The sequence below is a fragment of the Propithecus coquereli genome, unplaced genomic scaffold, assembly GCF_000956105.1.
Source record: "Propithecus coquereli isolate 6110/MARCELLA unplaced genomic scaffold, Pcoq_1.0 Scaffold267, whole genome shotgun sequence".
NCBI classification, from domain to species: domain Eukaryota; kingdom Metazoa; phylum Chordata; class Mammalia; order Primates; family Indriidae; genus Propithecus; species Propithecus coquereli.
The window spans coordinates 3,230,527-3,248,355 of record NW_012148252.1 but is presented as its reverse complement, the minus strand read 5'-3'; the positions used below and the strand labels follow the sequence as shown (position 1 = coordinate 3,248,355).

At 42.0% G+C, this 17,829-nt stretch overlaps 1 protein-coding gene and 1 pseudogene across 2 annotated transcripts in view; one reads left to right on the top strand and one right to left on the bottom strand.

Annotated features, from left to right (window-relative positions):
* Window positions 1–7,534, bottom strand: part of ERMP1 (endoplasmic reticulum metallopeptidase 1) — a 43,265-nt gene extending 35,731 nt beyond the window's left edge. The window contains exons 1-4 of the mRNA XM_012647408.1: window positions 7,104–7,534; window positions 5,440–5,741; window positions 1,166–1,293; window positions 420–525 (exon numbers count right to left, since the gene is read on the bottom strand). Of these exons, the coding sequence (XP_012502862.1) occupies window positions 420–525; window positions 1,166–1,293; window positions 5,440–5,741; window positions 7,104–7,450 (883 nt within the window). The 5' untranslated portion in view covers window positions 7,451–7,534. The remainder of the gene's footprint in view (window positions 1–419; window positions 526–1,165; window positions 1,294–5,439; window positions 5,742–7,103) is intronic.
* Window positions 7,535–11,228: 3,694 nt separating this feature from the next.
* On the top strand, window positions 11,229–12,077 carry LOC105812839 (annotated as a pseudogene). Its single transcript, XR_001137632.1, has one exon. The product of XR_001137632.1 is annotated as a 60S ribosomal protein L7a pseudogene (transcript).
* The last annotated feature ends 5,752 nt before the right edge of the window (window positions 12,078–17,829 follow it).

The following is a 17,829-nucleotide window of genomic DNA, read 5'->3' as shown; positions in this document are numbered from 1 at the left end:
TGATTAATGGTTAAGAACATAGGCTCTGAACCTGGACTGTCTAGGTTCAAATCCCACTCTGCCATTGACCAACTATGAAAGCCTGGGCAAGTTATAATCTCTTTTGCCTCAGTTTTATCTCTAAATTGGAAGTAACAATAGTATTTATCCCTCATGTTGTTTTGAAGAGTAAATGACTTAATATGCTAAAATGCTTAGAGCATTTGACATATAATCAGCACTATATAAGTGATAGATGCTGTTATTTTATTATTATAAAATAAAAAATTTTAACAAAGACAAGCTAACACTAGCTCAAGCTTTAAAAAGAATGCTCATTCAAGAGATGGTTCATTAAAGAGATTAATTACATTCAAAAACTTTCCTCTTTTATAAAAACTAGAATTGCATTAAAATATACAGTGCACAGGCTCACATACCTGTTTGGAATACAAGTTCTTTCCCTCCTACACCCGCTGCCTCCAAGTTAATAAATGCACGAATCAAGCTGGCCCAGGGGTGCTGAGTAATGAAACCATGACTGGCCTTAATGAGAAGGAAAGGAAACAAATCTTGGTTAAACAATCTTAAGTTATCAAAGTCTTTATTTTGCTTATTTAAGGACAGAAAGACTATCTTGATGAGGTGAGAAATATGAAAACAAAATACTCATTTTTCAAAGGCAGAATCTAAAGACATTTTCTACTTCTCTTTCTATGCATACTGGCTGTGCACATTATGGGTGTGGAAAGTTACCCATCACAGAAGGCAGCATGATTACCATGAGTGGTGCCAAACAATGTCCTTGGTAAGTGCAAAAAAAGGGCAAGGAGAATGGGAGAAGAGAAGGGACGATCCATGTGGCTGGGCATTCTTGCTGTGTGTCTACCTGAAAACATCTCTGAAACTCCAATGTCAAAGAAAACCTGAGGAAAGTAACCATGCCATCAAAGAGCCCTTTTATAAATCAAACATTGCCAAGAGGATCCGCTCTGAGTTGAGTTTTCCAAATATTGAACATATCTACGTAAATGGTTGTGAATTTTTTAAAGTCCTGCCAAATACAGTATTTCTTTTGTGTATCATTTTATGATACTAGTCACATGATTGACAAAAATGTGTCAGTTTTAGCTATTATTATTGTCATCATTATTCGAGCCTAGTATTTAAAACAGTAAAATCTCACTTGCAAGACATTTTCCTCAGCACCATTAAAGAGAAACACGATGCCATGATGTAGGGCTTCTGAAGATGTTGACAAGACGCGAAGGACTTCCAGCATCACTGAACAGCTAACTGCATCATCACTGGCACCTTCAAATCAGAAAAACAGATTTGCTTCTCAGATTTTAAAACCTTTACAGTATGAACCATCATGGTTAGGAATGGAGTTTTCTCCTCAGACAAACATCACAATAGCTGCAAGACCAGAAGCATAGCTCTGTCATTATCAGGTGACAATGACACCCACTGGCAGTAAGCTCCATGAGGGACGGGATCTCTGGTTTACTCACTGACTTTCAATGCCTGGAACCATGCCCGGCCCACAACAATCAATTAATATCTATTGACTAAATCAACCAGATGAAACCTAAAGTCCTCCTGAAAACTGGCACTCTCACCGACCCAAGGAGATTTTCCATTCTTTCCTGTATTCCACATCCTCCGTATTGGTCTCACTTCTGCTGCTCACAGCTTCCTCCATCATCTCCCACTGCCACCCACTCCTTTCTTGCTTGTTTTCCTGCCAATATCACAAAAGCTGCAGGTCACTCGAGGGGTCCATTTGGATGATGTAACATTTTTTTAAGGTCTCTCCAAAGAGATGATGTGATGGAAAAGTACAAAGAAGTCATCTCCTCTAATAAGACACAGGAAAGGATACTAATGACCTGAGTAGTATCCCTGGTCCCAGCACTGAGAAAGTAGAGAACTTAGTCAAATCTCTTAATGGTCTTCTTGATTCAGAAACTTTATATGTTAATTAAAAGTAACTATAGAGATGACTTTAGTGCCTTGCTTTTTTAAAGCACTAAAAGAGGCAGGTAAATGAACTGACTGGATATTTGATGATACCAAGGAATTACAGTTAGGTTTTCTAGGTGAGGCAATTCATGGTATTATGACTGTATCAAAACGGGTCCTTATCTTTCAGCAATTTAAACTGAAATACTTCAGAGGAACTGATATAGCTAAGATCTACTTCAAAATAATCAAGGAGTTGAGGAGGGAGCAGTGGAAGTAGGAAAGAAATAAAATAGCACTGTTGAAGCTGGGTGACAGGTACACTGGGGTTCCTTAAACAATTCTGCTTTTGTATGTGTTTGAAATTTTCCATAATAAAACGTTTAAAGGGTAATCAAAGTAAATAGGCAGTGTAATATCCCAGACAATAACATTTCTGGGTTTATGCACTGGGAGGCAGGGTGCTAAAGAGTCTGGTGTGGATTTTAGAGCAAGAAAGATCTGGAAGTAAATTTTAGCTCTGTGGCTTTACTCCACTATTTTCTGGTCTAGAGAGCAGGCTAATGATATCTACCTTACAGGTGTGTTATGAGGATTTCACAAGATAATGCACAGCACCTGACACCTGGCAAGCAATCAATGTTAGCTCTTCCTTCTCTTTGCAAACTTTAGGAAGGCTCTGTAGCCAGCTGAAACGCTTGTTTGGGCTCTGTTCAATTTCAGACCCAATTCCTACTCAAGAAGAAACTACTTATTAACTATACGTGTCTCAGTGGTGATTATTGGATTGTATTTTAATCAAAGTGAAACCAAGTAATAATTATCTAATTACTATCAAGTAGGAAGTATAGTTGCTATAATAAATAGTGCTACCTTTCAGAAATCAAATGAAATAAGCTTTTTTACTTTGAGACTGTTACTTTAAAATAAAAAGCAAACCATAAAATTTTTCTTTATTCAAAGTAAGAGAAAAAGAAATTTAAAGGTATGTATCTAAGTAGAGTTGCTTAAAAAGTTAAACTGTCCATTTATCTTCTCTTTCCTTAATGGTTGTGCTGTCTGAGAAGAGAAGTAAAGACGGGTCAAATATCTCTAAGAAAATGAAGGAAAGTAAGAGGGCATCATCTGAAGGGCTGGGTGATTAACTAACATCCCTCTCCATTTAGAATTAACCTTGAAACTGAAGCCACCCTCAAAATAACTTAATGTCTCTTCTAACAATGACCTGGAACTACACATCAGAGTCAAGATAATTAAGGGCTTTCTGTGGATAACATTGCTACTAATTGGTATCAGTTCCTGAGTCTCAGATATGCTAAGAATAAAAAAAAAAAACAAAACCCATGCTTCAATTAGTCCAACCACTAATATATTTGATGAATGTGTAAAACACTATTTTTAACAACTTATTATTGACAGAAATTTCCTTGAGATTGCTGGTATGGATATTATTATAAAATTTCAGTTAAAAGTGGGTTCTAATGGCTCATAAAAATGCCATCCTTTAGACTCCATGTATGCAAATTGTAATATATGGCACCTATGTTTGTGAAGGTAGTAGAACTTGTCACCCCAAAATATGCCACTTTGGCATAAGGATTATTTTGAGCTGAAGGCAACTGAGAAGTAGATACTGAACAAAAAAATCCCTCTGCTCTCTCCCTATTTGCCTAAAAGCAGGTTATAAATTTACAAAGGTGTCCCACCTCCCCTCTACCAAAAAGGAAAAAGGTTGATCACCAAAGACAACTTTAAATTTTTATCAACCTGGTGACAGCACCAGAGGAATCTACATAACAAACTTTAATAACCTCTATCTACCATTTATTTGCCTTCCTACAATTTGCAACCCCTAAAGACTCAAGGTCCTTTTCCTTTGTCTTGTCACTTCACCAAAAACATACTGTTCTTTGTTAAAGATGCTACATAAGCCAGATTTCTAACCCAACGCTTTGAGATTTACTCATTTTCCCTGGGTATCTCCCATGTATACATGAGGTATACATGTTAATAAACTTCTGTTTGTTTTTCTCTTGTTAACCTGTCTTTTGTTACAGGGGTCCATCTCAGCTAAAAACTATGAAGGGTGGAGGGAAAACTATTTTTCTTTCCCTACATTTGTTTCTGATTCTTGTACATACATCTTTCTTACATAACGTTCTTAAGCAACCATGGTGTTTATTTGCCCATTCCTAAAATTTAAGCATCATAATTGTAGGCATAGGGTGACTCTTATGACTGCTTTGACATGAACATAAGACCACTGGTTTCCCCAGCACATACAAAGGTATTTCTGCCTTTATATAACAAATGTGTATACTGATTTTTGATAAAGCAAATTACATTATAAATGCAATAACTCTACATGTTCATATTGAGTCTGCTATAAGTTTACGCAATCCAGAAGTATTAATATTCAATAACAGTTAATAGCAAAAAAAAAATTTCCATGCCAGGTGCTGTTCTTATATTTGACTTATATTTAATCCTCCAAGCAAAGTATTATTATTTTCTCCATTTCACAGAGGAGAAACTGAGAAAAGAAGAGGTTAAGTAATTTGCCAAAGGGAGCATTAGTTACACTCTAATATTCTCCTTCTTTTCAAATGTAGCTGAAAGAACTGACTGGCCAGGAAACTCAGCATCTTATCCCAGTTGTCTCTGATCAGCAGTGATCAGCTAAATTTATCCCTGTGTCAAATGAGGGGGTTGAGTCAGCTGCCATCTCAGATCTTATCTACCACTAAAATGCTACAATACCATTGTAAAATGCTACAATACCATTGTAAAATGCTATTTTCTATTCTTCCCTTCTTATAATCTCTTCAACTATTGAAAAAATATTTCTGTGGAATATTATCATAATAAATGGAAGTTCAATTTAGGGGCTTCTCATTCATTTGAACAAATATTTATTTGTCAGGCACTGTTATAACATCAAGTATTCTATTTTGCCAAAATATTTTCAGACCAAGATTTATGGATTATTTTAGGTACTCTAACAGTATGGCACCCTCCGTGGACCAAAATTCTCAATTTACAGGTCAACAGAAGCTGTTAGAGAAGATATCCTCCAAACCATGCATCCCTGAAGACAGGGGCTGTCCTTGATCCAGTATCCCCAAAGCTTAGTACAACATCCAGCTGAGTAACATCTGGAGTGGCAGAACTCAACTCGAAGACATAGAGACACATGCAGTCTGGTAATACTGACAAGGCTGCTTCAGTCTACCAGAAACACTCCAAGTCCTGTCATTGGGCTGCTGGCATTAATGTTAAAATAATAATAATAATAAAGCACTTAAGAGACTACTGAAAGATCAGATCCTAAACTAAATAATACAAGTCTAATTACCCCACCTTTTATCACAATGAAAAAAGGTTTGCCAAAAAAGAAATGGTCCCCACAATTGTCCAAGCAGCTTGAGGTTACATTAATAAACTTTCTGGACTGTGACTTCAAAATGACAAAAAAAAAAAAAAACAGGTACATACCTGGTGAGTTTGCCACTGAGTCAAAATGACAGTTAGCCAGGATAGCATGCTGGGCTCCATCCCTGGGTTCCAGCTTTACCACAACATTGGTGATGTTGTCATAGTAGCTGGTAAAACCTCCCAAAAAGTCAATGCTAAAAGAACCTACAGGCCGTTGTACATCTACTGAAATCTTGTGAAGGCTGTTGCTTTGCACTTCAATCAGTTTAATCTGTTCCAAAAGGTAGTGCACTGTCAGAATTTCATTTTCTGGACTTCCTGTAGTCCTGGGACCAATAGATGTTATGTGTTCAAGATAATCCCTGGAAGCAACCAAAAGAATGATGACGACAAAGGTTCGTATGCTTAAAAATAACAGCACAGAGCAAATTTTCCACTACACTCCCCTTCCTCCCCACAAAAAGCTTAGTTCTTTGACTTCTCATTTTTTAAAGACTACCTTTTACTATTTCAGACATGTTGTGAAAATCACTTGCAAAGTTCCATCATTTTATTTTGCCTCTCATGACTTGATCCCTTGTTTTCTCCATTCACTGCACTCTCAACTTCTCCCTATATCAAATCAATACAAAGGCTAAGAATTGTATTCACACAGTGTGTGACTGCCGAAGGCTAGGCAGGACAGAATATAACTTCATTGTGCTAAGCCCCATATTCCTGGGGTTATTAATTCTGGGTCACTACTTCTAGTAGCAAATATCAATGCAAAGACAAGTCAAGAAGTTAAATAAGCAAAGAAAAATTTCTGTTGATTAGGAATGGACCCAGCCCCCCTAGTAATTTAGGCCAAAACCAACTCTACCCCTAATGAAAACAAATTTCTTTTTTCTGTCTTTTAACTGCCTTCCAAGTGGAGAAACGGGGGCGATGGGGGTGTCCCAGAAAGTCCTTAAGAAAATAAGCTTTCAGCACTTTGTGTTCAAAGAAAAAGTTTTTAAAACACAGTGGCTGTTGAAAACTTCCTGCTAGTTCATGATTTTATGAGCTTTCACACACTTGGGTTACAATACCTTTGACAATCACCTGTCCTAGCATACTTAACGGTATTTAAAAAAAAAAAAAAGTCAAACCTTACAGTCACATAATCCAGAGGCCCAAAGACAAACTGCAAGGATCTGAGAACTTTTCAAACTTCATGCAAAGTTTTGACTGAGCAGTGTTCCAAGGAGAGCCTCCAGAGCTTACGAATTTGGGGATTGTGACCCTCAGAAAGTTAGAATACTGCACTAGGCGCTTCCAACGCCCCGTGCCCCAAACCAATTTATAAAACAATATAGGTACACAAATTTCACTCTCCATTTCATTTGGAAAGCAGGAGCGCAAACCAAGGTAAAAAGTGGAAGTTGCCCCAGAAGATGAGGGGACGACTAACCACCAACTATCTCCACACAGAGCAGACAGTGGGTGAAAAAGCACGCTCAATTCACCTAGCCACCCCTAAGCTGCACCACGAGTTTAACAAGGAGCCAGGCAAATCCCACGCCCCGGCAATTCAGAACCTAGAAGAAAGATATGCAAGGCTACCCCCGCCACGTGCAGCCCGGGAGGGGCCGGCGAGCCCCAGCGGTCCCGCAGGGGCGGGTGCACACAAGTGCGGTGCCCTGACCCCCAGGCAGGAGCCGCAAAGGGACGCGCGGGCCATGCTAGGAGGGAGCGGCCGGTACCTGGCTTGGTGCGCGTCGAACTCCCCGCGGTGGCCAGTGGCCTTGCGCAGCACGAGCTGCTGCAGCGACAGCTGCACAAGAGTCCGCAGCGCGAGCAGGTAGAGCGCGAGCCCCAGCGCGGCGCGCGCCTCAGACAGCCCAGTCCCCGCGCCCCGGCTCGCGCCGCCGCTACCCCCCGGGCTCCTCTTCCGCGTCCTCGCGCCGCCGCCTCTGCCGCCGCACGCATCCGCCAGGGGCTCCTGCTCCGGGGCCTCCCTCTCCGGCGGCGGCGCGTCCTCGGGTCCCTCCCGACGCTCCCCTCCGACGCGGTGCCTCCTCACAGCAGCCGTCTCGTAACCCCACTCCATGGCCACCAACCTCAGCCGCCAGCCCAACCGCCCTAGCCCGCGACAGCCCCGGCAGCCGCCGCCGCCGCCGCCGCCGCCGCAGCGCCTCCTAGTGAGCGGACGGAAACTGCAGAGGGCCAAACTTCTTCTGATTGGCCCGTCCCGCCTTGTCGCGACCCAGTGCCTCTGGGCAGACCGCGGGGCTGGCACCGAGGGGCCGGCACCGCGGCAGGACGAACCTAGGCTGGGCGTGGTGGGTGTGCCGTCTCCTGCAAGGCTTTCCCAGCCTGGTGTGGGACAAAGATTTCTAAATGGGAAGACACTCAAACCTAGAAACGTGCAGCCTAAAACAGAAGAAAAGTGAGAGATCACTTTTTAAAAAATGCACATGACTTTTATGGTGCACCAGACAGATGAAAAAGGCAATGGCCCGACTTTAGAAAGGAACATTAGAACAGGCTTTAAAAAAAAAAAAGTGGGCTCTTGGCACTTACAATTAGAAATAGGACTACACAGAGGAGGCCCAGCCTATTGCTTTCATATACATAATCTAATCAGATCATAACCCTGTGAGATAACCAGCACTGTCTCCATTTAACAGATAAAGAAAAATAATAGCTATTATTTATTGAATACCTGCTATGAGCCAAGCTCTGTCCTAAGCGCTTTAATACACTATCTTATTTAATTACCATGAGAACCCTGAAAAGGAAGTGTTTATATTCCCATTTAATAGCTGAAGATCCTACAGGTAACCAATGAAGAATTTAAATCTAATTTCATGGGCTCCTAAAAACAGCGTTCTGTTCCACTGCTACTATGGCTCTCTATGGTACCGAAGGTTCAGAAAAGCTATTCTTCCCTCGATATCATCTGGGTGGTTAAGAAGCAGACCCTTGGTTTGAGTGCAGATCCTTGTGATGAGTCGTCTTCCTCCTCGCTGGTACAGTGAGCTTCTCTGCTCCAAGGTTCTGTGTCCCCAGCAAGGATTTAGTGTAGAGACCAACTGGGAAAGCACACTGCAGGATTTTGACTTAGCATATATGTCAGATTTCATACAATACCCTATGAGTCTGCTCCTGCCTACCTCTCAGGCTCATCTGCACCAGGATGCTTATTTCTGACTCTCTAGCCACACTGGCCTCTTTCAAAGACTTCCTGCACACCATCTCTTCTTTTACGATGGATCTTGAACATGATATGTGAGTTACCTGGAATGTTCTTCCCTCCTCTCATTGCCTAGTTAACTCCTATTCATCCTGCAAATCTCGGTGTAAATGGTACTTCCTCAAGCAAGAGTCTCCTAATTTAATTAAGCCTGTTTCTCCTATTTGTAGGCTCTGGTAGCACCATGTATGCATGTGATTATTTACTATCTCCCTCATTAGACTATAAGCTTCGTGAAGGCAGGAATCATGTCTGGTTTTGCTCACCATTTTATTCCAGGCTCTTAACACAAAGCATGACACATAGTATGTAGTCAATAGATATTTCTGGAATGAATAAATGAAAACATAACTTTATGGAGGCAGCAGCATAATTTTAGCTCTATAAGATCTTTTCTAGTCTGTAAGCTCCATGAGACCAAAGACAATGTCTATCTTATTTATTCATCACTGTATCCATAGTGCTTAGCTATATGCCCAGACCATGGTCATAACCCAATACCTCTTTATTGAATGAGAGAATGAATATATATTGTCTTTGAAAAGAATCAACTGTCTTACTATTCTCTTCCCCAAAACCCTAGACCTTCCGTCATCTTTGGAAGATAAGACCTCAGAATCGACTCTGATTGACTCTGTGTCCACTACTGTCTAACAGGATGTGGAGGTTTCTAGTTCCTAGGAGAAGGGTGCGAAGGTTTCATGGTCTTTCATGGCTTACTTATTTTGTGCTATCACTTGTTGGGCTGCGTGGGTGTCAGAAAACCTAGGGACAAATTGCAGCTGTCCAGAGCTATGAAACCAAGTAATTCACTTGAGCTCTCTTTTTCTGAATGGATAATGTATATTAAGCATCTCTGACAATATCCCATGGGAAGCAGTGTACTGCAATGAAAAAATACCTGGCTGTTGGGGTCAGGTAGATCTGAATTCCTGGATCTGGTACCTTCAATACACATGGCATTATTCAAGCTACAATCTAACAGAGTTCTTGTGTGCTTATCTGTGATAATGGAGATAATGCCTGCCTTAAAGGGCTTCAGTGAGGATTAATCAACTAATATGTGTCAAATATCCTCATACAAGTTCTCATTAAAAACTATTTTCCAGAATTTTCCTTCTTAGACAATCCTTTGCAGATTAGATTAAAAGCCCTAGGTGGTAGAACTTATTATCATAGAGTACTTAGAAGGCAGTTTTTCTCTAGACTGTGTAAACTATGGTATTCACATTTTAATATTTTAAAGCTTCCAGATGTTGGATATCTACTCTGTGTCAGATACTGATCAAGATGGAGAAACAGAGAGAAGAACAATCCAATATTTCTGCCTTTACAGAGCTTACACTCTAATGAGGAGATAAGAACATGTGTGTGTGAATAAAATGTCAAAGAGGTACTATGAGGAAAAATAAAGCAGGGAGTTGAGAGTGACAAGACGCTGCTGTTTTATTAGAGTGATCAGGGAAGGTCTCTCTGAGGAATGTTCAAGAGCTAGTAACAATGGTCAGCTACAGGGAACACCTCCAACAAGCCAGGCAGCCTGGAGCTGGCAGTGCTGGCAGGAAAGGGCATCCCAAAAAGCACATAGGCCAGATCTTTAAACATGCCTTTTTTCAGAGTTTTTCTGCCCCCATGAGCTGAGCTGTCCTAAGAGCCTAGGGAGAGGGTAATGGTGCCCTACTCTTCCCTTCCCCTCAAACCCCAAGTTGATAGCCCCTGCCCTCTAGTTCCCTGTAGCTGGATGGACACAGAGGAGTGAGAAAACAAGTCCAGCTGCATTGCTAGCTGAAGCCACCAGGTCACCTTTTACCATTGCCAATTAGAAAAGAGATTCCAAGACTTTTGGAAACAAATGGAATTGAGACAATATTGGTTCTTTTTTTTTTTTTAGAGATGGGCATCTCACTATGTTGCCCAAGCTGGATTTGGACTTAAACTCCTGAGCTCAAGCAATCATCCCACCTCAGCCTCCTGAGTAGCTTGAACTATAGGCATGCACCACTGCACCCCACCAATTGGTTCTTTTGGAGAAAAAATAACCAAATTGAAACTTTACACCATATTACACATGAAAATTTAAAAATAAAAATCAAGTAGAATTCAGATTCAAGCATAAACAACTTTTGACTCCTTCGAAAATAAGGTGAATCTAATTAAATAATTGTAATAATTAAGACTCAGATAAGGACTCTTTAATCAAACGAGAAATAGAAAACATCGTAAAGGGAAAAACAACATGGCAACACAAAATTGAAAACTTCTATACATCAAAAACAGTCATCAAAAGAGCTGTGTGTGGTGGCTTACACCTGTAATCCTAGCACTTTGGGAGGCTGAGGTGGGAGGATCTACTGAGCCCAGAAGTTTGAGAATAGCCTGGGCAACATAACAAGAGCCTGTCTCTACAAAAAATAAAAAAATCATCCAGGTGTGGTGGTGCATGCCTGTGGTCCCAGCTACTCGGGAGGCTGAGGCAGGAGGGCTGCTTAAGCCCAGGAGTTCAAGGCTACAGTGAGATACCATCCGGCCACTGCACTCTAGCCTGAGCGACAGAGAGACCCTATCTCAAACAAACAAACAAGCAAACAAACAAACAAAAACAGTCATCAGCTTTCTGCTCCAGCCGCCCAACATGCCAAAGGGAAAGAAGGCCAAGGGCAAGAAAGTGGCTCCGGCCCCCACCGTGGTGAAGAAGCAGGAGGCCAAGAAGGTGGTGAACCCCCTGTTCGAGAAGAGGCCGAAGAACTTCAGCATTGGACAGGACATCCAGCCCAAAAGGGACCTCACCCGCTTTGTCAAATGGCCCCACTACATCCGTATGCAGAGGCAAAGAGCGATCCTCTATAAGCGGCTGAAAGTGCCTCCTGCCATTAACCAGTTCACCCAGGCCTTGGACTGCCAAACACCTACTCAGCTGCTTAAGCTGGCTCACAAGTACAGACCAGAGACGAAGCAAGAGAAGAAGCAGTGACTATTGGCCCGGGCTGAGAAGAAAGCTGCCGGCAAAGGGGATGTCCCCACTAAGAGACCACCTGCCCTTCGAGCAGGGGTCAACACCGTCACTACCTTGGTGGAGAACAAGAAGGCTCAGCTGGTGGTGATCGCACATGATGTGGATCCCCTCGGGCTGGTTGTCTTCCTGCCTGCGCTGTGTCGGAAGATGGGGGTCCCTTACTGCATTATCAAGGGGAAGGCCAGGCTGGGGCGTCTAGTCCACAGGAAGACCTGCACCACTGTCATCTTCACGCAGGTTAACTCTGAAGACAAAGGAGCTCTGGCCAAGCTGGTGGAAGCCATCAGGACCAACTACAACGACAGATACGACAAGATCCATCATCACTGGGGAGGCAACATCCTGGGTCCAAAATCTGTGGCCCGCATCGCCAAGCTGGAAAAGGCAAAGGCTAAAGAACTTGCTACTAAACTGGGCTAAATGTACACTGTTGTTTCCTGTACATAAAAGTAATAAAAATTATCCTTCCCCCAAAAAAAAAAAAAGAATATGATTCAGCCATAAAAAGGAATGAAGTACTGAATGAAAAGTCAAATGATGAACTGGGGACATGATTTTCAACAAATTTAAAACAAGAGGATAATGTATTTTATTCTCTCTATGCATGTATGGGTGTGTATGTGTATGCGTGTGTATATAAAAGTTAGTAAAAAAAATACCAATGCCTCAATAGAAAAATATGTAAACCATTCACTCTTAATATCAAAGGAATGCATGTGAAAATAGAGACCATTTTTAACTTATCACATTGAAAAATTCGTCAATTTATAATATGCGCTACTGGCAAAAGTTTAATTAATAGGCACTTTCATATTATGTAGGTGGGATACACATTGGAAAGACTTTTGCTTTCTGGAAAGCAATTAGGCAAGATGTACAAGGAACTTTAAAAAAATTCACGATTTTTGATGTAGTAATTTCACATGTAGAAATGTATCAAAGATAGGATTAAAAAAAGAGAGAAAAATACAAAAGGATGCTCATCTCTAAAAATAAAATATGTGAAAGTGACTTCAGCATATAAAAATAAAGCAAAAATTAAATAAATTATGGTACAGAGTTCGGAACGCCATGTGGTATTAAATATATTATTAACAAAGTCTCTTTAATAATGTGGGGGAAATGCTCACATTATAAATATTAAGAGGAAGAAAAGGCCGGGCGTGGTGGCTCATGCCTGTAATCCTGGCACTCTGGGAGGCCGAGGCGGGAGGATCACTCGAGGTCAGGAGTTCGAGACCAGCCTGAAGAAGAGCAAGACCCCATCTCTACTAAAAATAGAAATAAATTATCTGGACAACTGAAAATATATAGAAAAAATTAGCCGGGCATGGTGGCACGTGCCTGTTGCCAGGAGACTGAGACAGGAGGATCGCTTGAGCCCAGGAGTTTGAGGTTGCTGTGAGCTAGGCTGATGCCACAGCACTCTAGCCCGGGCAACAGAGCCAGACTCTGCCCCGGAAAAAAAAAAAAAAAAAAGAGGAAGAAAAAAATAAAGACACAAAATTGAATAGACAAGAGTGTACTAGTGATAGTAAATACGTGAAAGGAAGCACACTGAAGCAATGATGGTGATTATCTCGAAGTGATTTTTCCCCCTTTATTGATTTCTCTATTTTTGACCTTTTCTGCCCTGATTTCAGCATTCCCTTTAAGAGCCACGAGCCTGAGGTCAGGGTCCAGCAGCCTGCGCCTAAGGAAGCACTTGTCTGTGGAGCATAATCATTTGAATTCTTAGGAAGGCAGTTTATAAATTGATTCCAACATGGATGTGATCCAACAGGGGAATGCAATGTCAAAAAGCTAATCTCTGGCCCATGCTCCTCAAGCACATCTCTAGACTAAAATGTTTAGTAAAGATTCAGTAGTTAATCAATTGCTGAACCAATAAAAAACAATTAAGAGAATTTTCACTTAATTATCATTCTTTAAATTCAGCCTGTGACATGGGAGACGAATTGGTGCAAATACTTTTAAATGGCTTTGGATTTTGGATTTTCTTTTCCCTGCATTATAGCGCATTCCTTGATTAGAGGTGAAGAACCCAGGAACCTGGAAGTCTCTAGGGATTTAGTTGAGGCTTATACACACCCAAGGCTTTGTTGGCATTTCTCCACTGAGCTGCAGGAGCAGGTGAGTTAGGACAGAGGGAATGACTCAGCAGTTTGGGGGCTGGGGGAAGCTGACTCGTGTGAATTTGTTCCATGCTGAAACTGGGTTGTTTTAGACTACTAAAATATTAATGAGTGTGTGCATTGCCAGAACTCAGCACATCTAGGAGCGCACACCCAGAGACCCCATCTCTTCCTGAAGCCCCGCTCTAAGTAGCTGTCTCCTACAGCCCCATGAACCCCTCACACAGGCTCTCTGTCCTGGACCGGTTTCACTTGGCCTTCAGGCTGTGTGACCTTCTTCGGGTCCTTGCTAGCCCAAAATAGCCCCAGCAGCTGCTGCTTTTCCAAGATGCCCAAAGGAGAAAAGAGACAACAGTGGATCTTGTATGAAAATGACAAATATCTCTCAAAGATCTTGTATGAAAATGGCAAATACCTCTCAAAGTGTGGTCTGAGGACCACATGAGAATCACCTGGGGACCTGCTAAAAAATCATTTTCCTGCATCCTATCCACCTACTGCATCAGCCTCTCTAGAAGTAGGATCCTGTAACCTGTGATCCTGACATAAGCTAAAATGGTAAACCATAGCCTAGTCGAGGGTCTTCCGTGTCTGGTCCACACGTCCAAGAGGGCATATAGGCCAATTGTGATGAAACCTGGGCCAGGCTGCCCCTCCTTCAGCTTTATGCATGTCAGGTCTGCGTTGCCATCTTCTCCCTCACTGCCCATGCCCACCCAACTCCCTTACTCCCTGCCATGGCCAGAAGAACTATGTAGCACCTTGCCACACTGTTTTGGAAAACAGGGGTGCAAGAGGCAGTCCAATGCAGTGGTTCAGCACATGGGTGCTGCACTCAAACCTCTCAGTATGTGCTGCTCAACCGCTCACCTGCTGTGGAACTGCCAGTGAATTACTTAATCTTGCTGTGCCTCAGTTTTCCCATCTGAGAAGTGAGACTAATAGGGCTGTCATGAGGCCCTATACCAGCTAGAGTAAGAGCTCAAGATGTGTCTGCTGTTGCTATTATTCTGCAGTTGGAAACTTCATCTGCATGGCATTAGGAAGCTGGGGAGATAACATCTTCCAAATCCTCCAATCACTCCTCTGTAGTTGGCTAGGTGAGCAAAAAGAAATGGAGAGTGCTTGGCCAAATTCTTTTGTACCAATCTAATTTAAAGTTGCTGAAAGGCAACTTGAGACATAAGCCTGAGGGAAACTTGATTTATATCTTTACTTAAAGGGTAACTGTTGAATTAAATGTAACTGCTCTGCTCTTTGCTCTCTCTACCCCTAGAAATACAGCATTCTTACCTACAGGTACATGTCTCTTTCCCACTACCTTCTTGGTGAGAGATCTTGTAAAAAACCTATTTTCCTATCTCAAGTCTTAGTTCCCTTTTGTACATTAGCAATGAATGAACAGAAAGCCAGAAGTACCAAGAAGAGGTTCTCTATTTTTTTGTAAATAATAAAAACTTGTTTACAATATGATTCAGCCATAAAAAGGAATGAAGTACTGATATATACTACAATGGGGATGAGCCTCAAAAACGTTGTGCGAAGTGGAAGAAGCTAGACACAAAAGGTCACATGTCTGAGTCTGTTCATATGAAATATCCAGAACAGGTAAATCCATAGAGACAGAACACAGGTTGGTGGTTACCAGGGACAGAGAGAGGGGAGAATAGAATCAACTGCTTAAGAGGTACATAGGGTTTCCTTTTGGGGTGATGAAAATGTTTTGGTAGTGGTGGTTTGTACAAGATTATAATGTGCTAAATCCCACTATATTGTCCACTTTTAAAATAATTTTATATTATGTAAATTTCTCCTCAATAAAAAGCAAACTTATTCATTATATATTGTTCACAGCTGGCTGTAGCAAGCAGAATTTAAAAAGCATTCTTAGTTCCTTGGCCCAGTGCGGTGGCTCACCCCTGTAATCCTAGCACTCTGGGAGGCTGAAGTGGGAGGATTGCTTGAGGTCAGGGGTTCAAGACCAGCCTGAGCAAGAGCAAGACCCTGTCACTACTAAAAACAAAAAAAAATTAGCCAGGAGTGTTAGCCGGGTGTGGTGGTGTGCTCCTGTAGTCCCAGCTACTTGAGAGGCTGAGGCAGAAGGATGGCTTGAGCCCAGGAGTCTGAGGTTGCTGTGAGCGAGGCTGACGCACAGCACTCTACTCAAGGCAACCGAGTGAGACTCTGTCTCAAAAAACAAAACAAAAAACAGAAAGAATTCTTAGTTCCAGAGCCAAATGCCTGCCCAAGTTTGCTTTCAGTAAGCAATTTGCTACTCTGTTGCTATTGTTATAAATTGCGATGACAATAATAAGTACCTTGGATTTCAGTAGCCTCTAATGTCTAAGCACTTCAAAGTTCTGAATTAGGATTTCTGCTCTCCATTTCTTAAAGAAAATCAATAAACAGATCTGTAGCAGAGATGCCGATTCTTAGGAAAAGGCAAAGGAAATAGATTAATTCACAGCCTAAAGTTTAAAAAACCATTTTCCTTGAGATTCCTTCATGATTCTGATATCCTAGCTAGAGGTAAGACTAATCTTTAAGGAACTCCTGCAAGGCTGGGAGCCCAAATTAAGAGATTCAGCTATAAAAACCCAAGTGACAAACAAACTTCTGTTATTCACAAGTGCTATTATGTCAGCAAGGTAGTTGTGACTTATTTAGGGAACAGAACAGAGCATTTACAAACCATTTCCTGGTATGGGCAGATAAAGTGAGAGGATAAAATAGGTCAGGTTAAGGTTATAAGGACTGGTGAGTTCTGGGTGGAACTGCAACCCTGGCCCCGCCTAATCAGTAACAGCCAACCATTGCCGTGCAGAATCTGGGGCTCAGCCTAGCCGGATCTGCTATTTTTTCAAGAAATGGCAGAAATTCAGATATTTATGTGAAACCTTCTGCTCTGTTAATGTTGGAAACAAATTTAAAGAGAGAAGACCTTTGTGGGTGCCAAACAAAACAGGTCTGCAAACCGGATCCCACCCACCGGCTGCCAGTCTGAAACCTCTGTGCCCTCACCTTTAAGCCCTCAAGGACACACTTGCTAAAGATAAAATATTTCCCTAAGTGAAAATCAGGTTATACATGGGATTCTTATCTCTAGATTTGGGGGAAAGTTCGCAGCACTAGAGTGTATCAGATGTAGCTAGCCAGGTCTCTTTCTTCTCTCCCTGTTAGGTGGGAGGTCAGTTTTGTCACATTGTCAAATGCCACGCCACCCCCACCCATTCCTAGCCATTGCTCTGTTTATTTTGCACGAACAATGAATAAGAAGGAGAACTCTTTCTGAAATTTTTGCTGATGCAGAGCTGAAGATTTCTGGCCTCAACAAATATTCCGAAATGGATTCTTCTCTCTCGGTCCCTACCCCATAACACGGACAGTGTTGACTACGCTGGGGCTGTGAAACTGCTCTGCGGAGCCACAGCCCTGTCCCCTCCTCCTAGACTTCAGAGCGAGCCTGGGGATGCACAGCTGTATTTACTCTTCTTGTGTGTCCTGTAGGGAGGAAGGAAGAGAAGAGCAGAGTGCAGCAGGCCTACAGCAAAGCCCATGGCTACGGAAAATAATGAGTCCTCCTCCACCCCCTGGCCAACAAAAGTAGCAGAGACTCTTAATTTAAGGGGTAATCTGTAAACTATGATGGCATTTCCTGGAGGCGAAACTCAATCAAACCTACAGATAAACATACATTTCCTTCCAATGGTAAAGAAAAAGCTTTCTTCTTAAAATTAGACACCCTGTCCTGGAAAACACTGACATCCTAAATCCTGAGGCTTCCTTCCTGAAGTCTTCCAGCTCTTTCTGCCCAGGCTCAGATAGAAGTGGCCAAGAAGCACAGACTGCCCAACAAGGAAGATTAAATCCAATCTTTGTGAGAGCTAAAGAGAAAGCTCTGCTGTCAAACATGCCAAGACCTGTTGAGGAGCCACTTGGTCGGACTAGGAGGAACTCCTCTGAAAGAAGCCTGGACTTAATCTGCACCCCTCTTCACCCTCTTTTTGTTTATATATGGCTGGATTTTCCAACTTTATCAGCCTTGCAGGACACCATAAATATATTTCGAGTTGACACACACGTTT